Below are 4,305 nucleotides of genomic sequence, written 5' to 3' on the forward strand. Positions count from 1 at the left end.
TAACCTATGCCTACGACACCATCGTGATAGTAACGTCACCGTGGTAGATCGAGGCGATGAGGGAAGTTTTCCGTCGTTTTGGTCTTGCCGCCGCCGCCGGTGCGCAATTGAATTTGGTTTCCCCATCCGTGGCTTGGTTTACGGTTTACGGTCTTGGTTTGCCCATCCGTGGCTATATGCTATCAAGATATTGAAGACTTATATTCCTTTATGATAACATGTGATTAAGCACACCATCTGAACAAGCATAAAATAATCAATCTGACAGAGACAGGCTGTGACCTATTATTTAACTATTGCCAAATGAAACACGCGATTCATATTACACTTTTTCAAATTCAAATAATTTTATTCATTGTTGTTGTTTTTGCATAGTATTAGTTATTAGGTATTTGTTTCCATCGTTTACCGATACTGTTAGGGTCTTATCATTAATAGCGTACTGAAGTCTCTTTCAAACGATACACATCATTTTTGCCTTACCCATATTAGAAGACCGTTACAATTTATTTAAATGTACTGTCACGCATGTGCCATTGAGCGGAGGATTCTTCGTCTAATTCGGGAGAGAGAGAGAGGGCTTGAAAGAACCGAAACCTTCCAACTAAAACGTATGTGAAATTCTCAGTCATTGAACGGTATTTTTTCTAGCTTGTGTATTTGAATAACAAAAATAAAACAGCTCAAATTAAAACGTATAGCGTTGTGACAGACAAACAGGCGTAACGAACGACACTTGTCAATCTATTCAGTAACGGATAACACATCCAGTGGTTGGCTCTTCACTTATACAATATTCTAGTAGATACGTCTGTTTGTCTATGGTGGCTTTGATTGTAACCAACGAAAATCATTGAAAAAATCTGTGTCTGTGCGTGTGTATGCAAAATGAGTGTGTTGGTAAATGTAGATCAGTGCGGTTATGTCTGGGGAAGAGAGGGCATGAAAGGGAACCGTCTAGTGATCTCTTCTGAACAGAACCGTATGCAGTGCGTCGATGTCTATTTCGACGTGCGATTTCTTGGCTCCGGACGAGGACGACGAGAGTGAGGAGGACTTGAGGGATCTTGATGAGCTGTTGAGAGTAGAGAGAAAGAGAAAAATCGAACATGGGTGTCATTTTATTCGCCTTCGATCGGAATCAGGACATCGGGATGAGATATAGTTTAGTTAGACATCGAGTTGTGCATTCACCTCGAGTAGCTGATGGCTGGGGCGGTTGGCTTGTTAGAGGCTCGCGGTTTAACCAGCAAGCACTTCATCGGTTGACCGTCCAGCTGGCGGTTGTGATAAGTATCGACGGCTTCCTCGGCGTCTTTGAGGGTACGGTAGATTACTTCGGCGACTCCCGGGCGGACCAGACGCGACTCCAGCAGATCTCCGATATCTTCAAACAGTTCCTGGAAATAAAGTTGAAGATTGTAGAGCTGAAAGTTTTCTAATGCTAACTATTTTTAATTCTTATTAGAAACTAGTAGACCCGACGAACTTCGTTTCGCCTAATATTGATTTATTCTCTGGTTAGTTCTCGAGTTATGGAGAAATTTATGTTTCATTAGTATGGAAGCCCCTTTTCCAAAGAGGGGAGGGGTCTCGAACCATCTTAAGAACCTTCCCCGGCCCCAAAAACCTCTACATACAAATTTTTACGCCAATCGGTTCAGTAGTTTCGTCACTCAAACTGTTCCTAACTGGAATTTAAGGCGTAATCGATAATGAGCTTGTTTATAAGTCTACTTCTGTATAAAATCATGCATATAAATGTCTGCTGCGTGTATGTACTCTTTAAGCTATGAAAGGATCATCAACCATCTTTTCAAACTGAACAATATAATTCCGATTCACATCTGGTAATTTATACTTGTTTGTTACAAGTATGGAAGACAAAACAGTTGAAATTCTAAAAACATTCTGGGTAATTTTTGTCCGAGAGAATGGCAGAGTAGTTGAACGAACCGTCCTGCGTTCGGATTAATTTCTTCATATAAAGCTAATAGTGGTCCTACCTAACCAACCAAAAGCGAGATAGGAGCATTCAATAGATGTGAAGACATCTACCCAAAACTTAGTGGTAAAACATATCACAATCAACCCGTCGTGAGTTCGAATTTTTATATTAAGTGGAAATTTTATCTTCGATCTTCGAAAAGCGTTGCCCATTTTCAATTTCAAGTTCGAAGTCAACACGGAATCATCACAAAATGTAATGTGTTCTGAATTTTATAAATAGTAATGTCATAGAGTAGAATAATTGTGCAATCTATACGTTCCGTTTGCATGAAGATAAAACTACTCAACTACGTAGAATCACCGTAAACCTACCTTGATGTCATTTTGCGTCACACTGCCGTGTAAATTGCTGACCACAATCCTGTACCCGGTGATCGGTGGCGACGGGGACGGTGACAGCGGCTGCGAATGGTGGTGGTGGTGATGATGGTGATGACTCCGGCTGCTGCTGCTGCTCATATGGTGATCCTCCGGTGGCATTTTGGCGAAGATTCCCATCGATTCGTTGGGATTTGGTGCCCGTTCCAGCCGGGCCCGCATTGTAGACGAAAGATGGGGTCGGTCCTCGGCATACATCGGGTGCGGAGGCGGAGACCGAACCCGCGTTGTTCCACGTCTTGGCGGAATGTCATCGTACCGTGGAACAGGGGCCGGAGGGGGCGGCGCTTTCGACGACAAGGTCGGACGGCTTGTGTGCACTTCGTAGCAATCGAACGGATCGCTGTTCCACGATGAGGATGATGTCGGAGGCGGCGAATTGCGAACATTACGGCTGAATGTTGGCAATGGTGGCATCGTACTGGGTACTGTAAACATTTCATTTCGAACGGTTCGCTTCAGTGGTCTCATAGGGCGACGCATATCCATTTCGTAATCCACTTCCATTTCATCATCATACTCTTTTCCTAAAACAATTCAAACATTTTCGGTTAAAATTATAAATGAATATCAACTACTACAGAAACTCACCCCTGGAATGCTCGCTGCTGGTTCTCTTCTTCAGAATGCCATTCCCCGGCGGAACCTTTCCCTTGCGTTTGAGCAACCGCAACCGGGCATCGCCACTATTTCTCGCAATCTCCACCAATTTATCTCGGGCGTCGCGGATTTGCGCTCGCTTCTTTTGAATGATTTTCATCCGCGCATCAACAACCACCGGAACTCTTGCGGGTTTTGCGATTCCTCCGGATCGGGGTTTTCCTGCTACTGCCGGCTTACGACGCCCGTTCGGACTGGCCAGGGGCTTTTTACCGATTCGTCCACTGACGGCACCATTACGACCCACTTTGGTTGGAGTTTTCTTTCCACCGACTGCACCACCAGTTGGTTTCGGCCGCTTTCCGATGGCTTTCTTTTTGATAATGTCATCAAGGCTCAGGCTCATCGCATCCATCTTGTTTGGGTATGTTCCAATATTGGGCACTTACAGATGATGCCGTTGCACTGTTTTTACCGAAGGACAACGCCAACTACAGCTTCCGTGCGGATGGGCTTCTGTTTGAGATGATGGTCGTCGGTGTTCCGCAGTAAACTCGCCAGTCCAAAACGAAACAATTGAATGAAGTTTCGATTTTCTGCGGTTTTATTTTAACCAAATTTCACTGCTCCGCTGCTACCGACTGCGATTTACTGATGATGATGGTTGCTGCTGCTGGCCGTTTTGATGGAAGTCGTTTGACAGTTTTAGTTTATACCCAGTCCCCCGGATTTATACCCAGTTTGGGTACATATCAGCAGAATCCATCTCCGCACGGTAAGAAAAAAATGCTCAAATTATTATTAATTTAACCAAAATTCACAATAAAAAAAATCTGCACGTGTCCAATTACTCTTGGAATTCGTTGACCTGCTAAATAAGCCTAAAATAAGAAGAAGACACACGACGGTGTTAACTTTGACAGATCCTACAGCTCAGCATAGGGAGATCATTTTAAAATGCTTATAATAAATTCTAGACAAAATGTAATTAAAATCTGATTGATGTATGATACGGAAAAAGTTCCGAACTGTATGATAGATACATTTTTGGAAAATATTCAAAAAATTGAGATAAGCTTTGAGATATGTAATTCAGAACTTTTTCCGTACCGCACATCAATCAGATTTTAATTACATTTTGTCTAGAATTTATTATAAGCATTTTAAAATGATCTCCCTATGCTGAGCTGTAGGATCTGTCAAAGTTAACACCGTCGTGTGTCTTCTTATTTTTACTTGGATTCGTCTATATGGTCCACACAGAATCTTTCGGCATGGAATCCGGCCTGCTGCCGCCGGAGAGTCGGGGCTTTATTC

The 4,305-nt window shown here is 43.1% G+C and overlaps 1 protein-coding gene across 1 annotated transcript; it reads right to left on the reverse strand.

The window, feature by feature from the left end:
• Positions 1-316: 316 nt before the first annotated feature.
• Positions 317-3,675, reverse strand: LOC134205887 (polymerase delta-interacting protein 3-like). The gene is made up of 4 exons (XM_062681553.1): positions 2,980-3,675; positions 2,323-2,915; positions 1,195-1,400; positions 317-1,075 (listed from the first exon to the last, which is right to left on the reverse strand). Exons 1-4 carry the CDS (start codon positions 3,401-3,403, stop codon positions 958-960), a joined length of 1,341 nt encoding a protein of 446 aa, XP_062537537.1. The 5' UTR covers positions 3,404-3,675; the 3' UTR covers positions 317-957.
• Positions 3,676-4,305: the final 630 nt, after the last annotated feature.

This window comes from Armigeres subalbatus, chromosome 1 (assembly GCF_024139115.2).
Source record: "Armigeres subalbatus isolate Guangzhou_Male chromosome 1, GZ_Asu_2, whole genome shotgun sequence".
NCBI classification, from domain to species: domain Eukaryota; kingdom Metazoa; phylum Arthropoda; class Insecta; order Diptera; family Culicidae; genus Armigeres; species Armigeres subalbatus.

Bases quoted from the DNA above. Each gene is read 5' to 3' on its own strand.
- LOC134205887 (XM_062681553.1), bottom strand. From the start codon at position 3,403: ATGGATGCGATGAGCCTGAGCCTTGATGACATTATCAAAAAGAAAGCC. The intron at 1,401-2,322 runs GTAGGTTTACGG...CTTTATTTCCAG, and splicing joins TGACGCAAAATGACATCAAG to GAACTGTTTGAAGATATCGG. The intron at 1,076-1,194 runs GTGAATGCACAA...TACTCTCAACAG, and splicing joins CCAGCCATCAGCTACTCGAG to CTCATCAAGATCCCTCAAGT.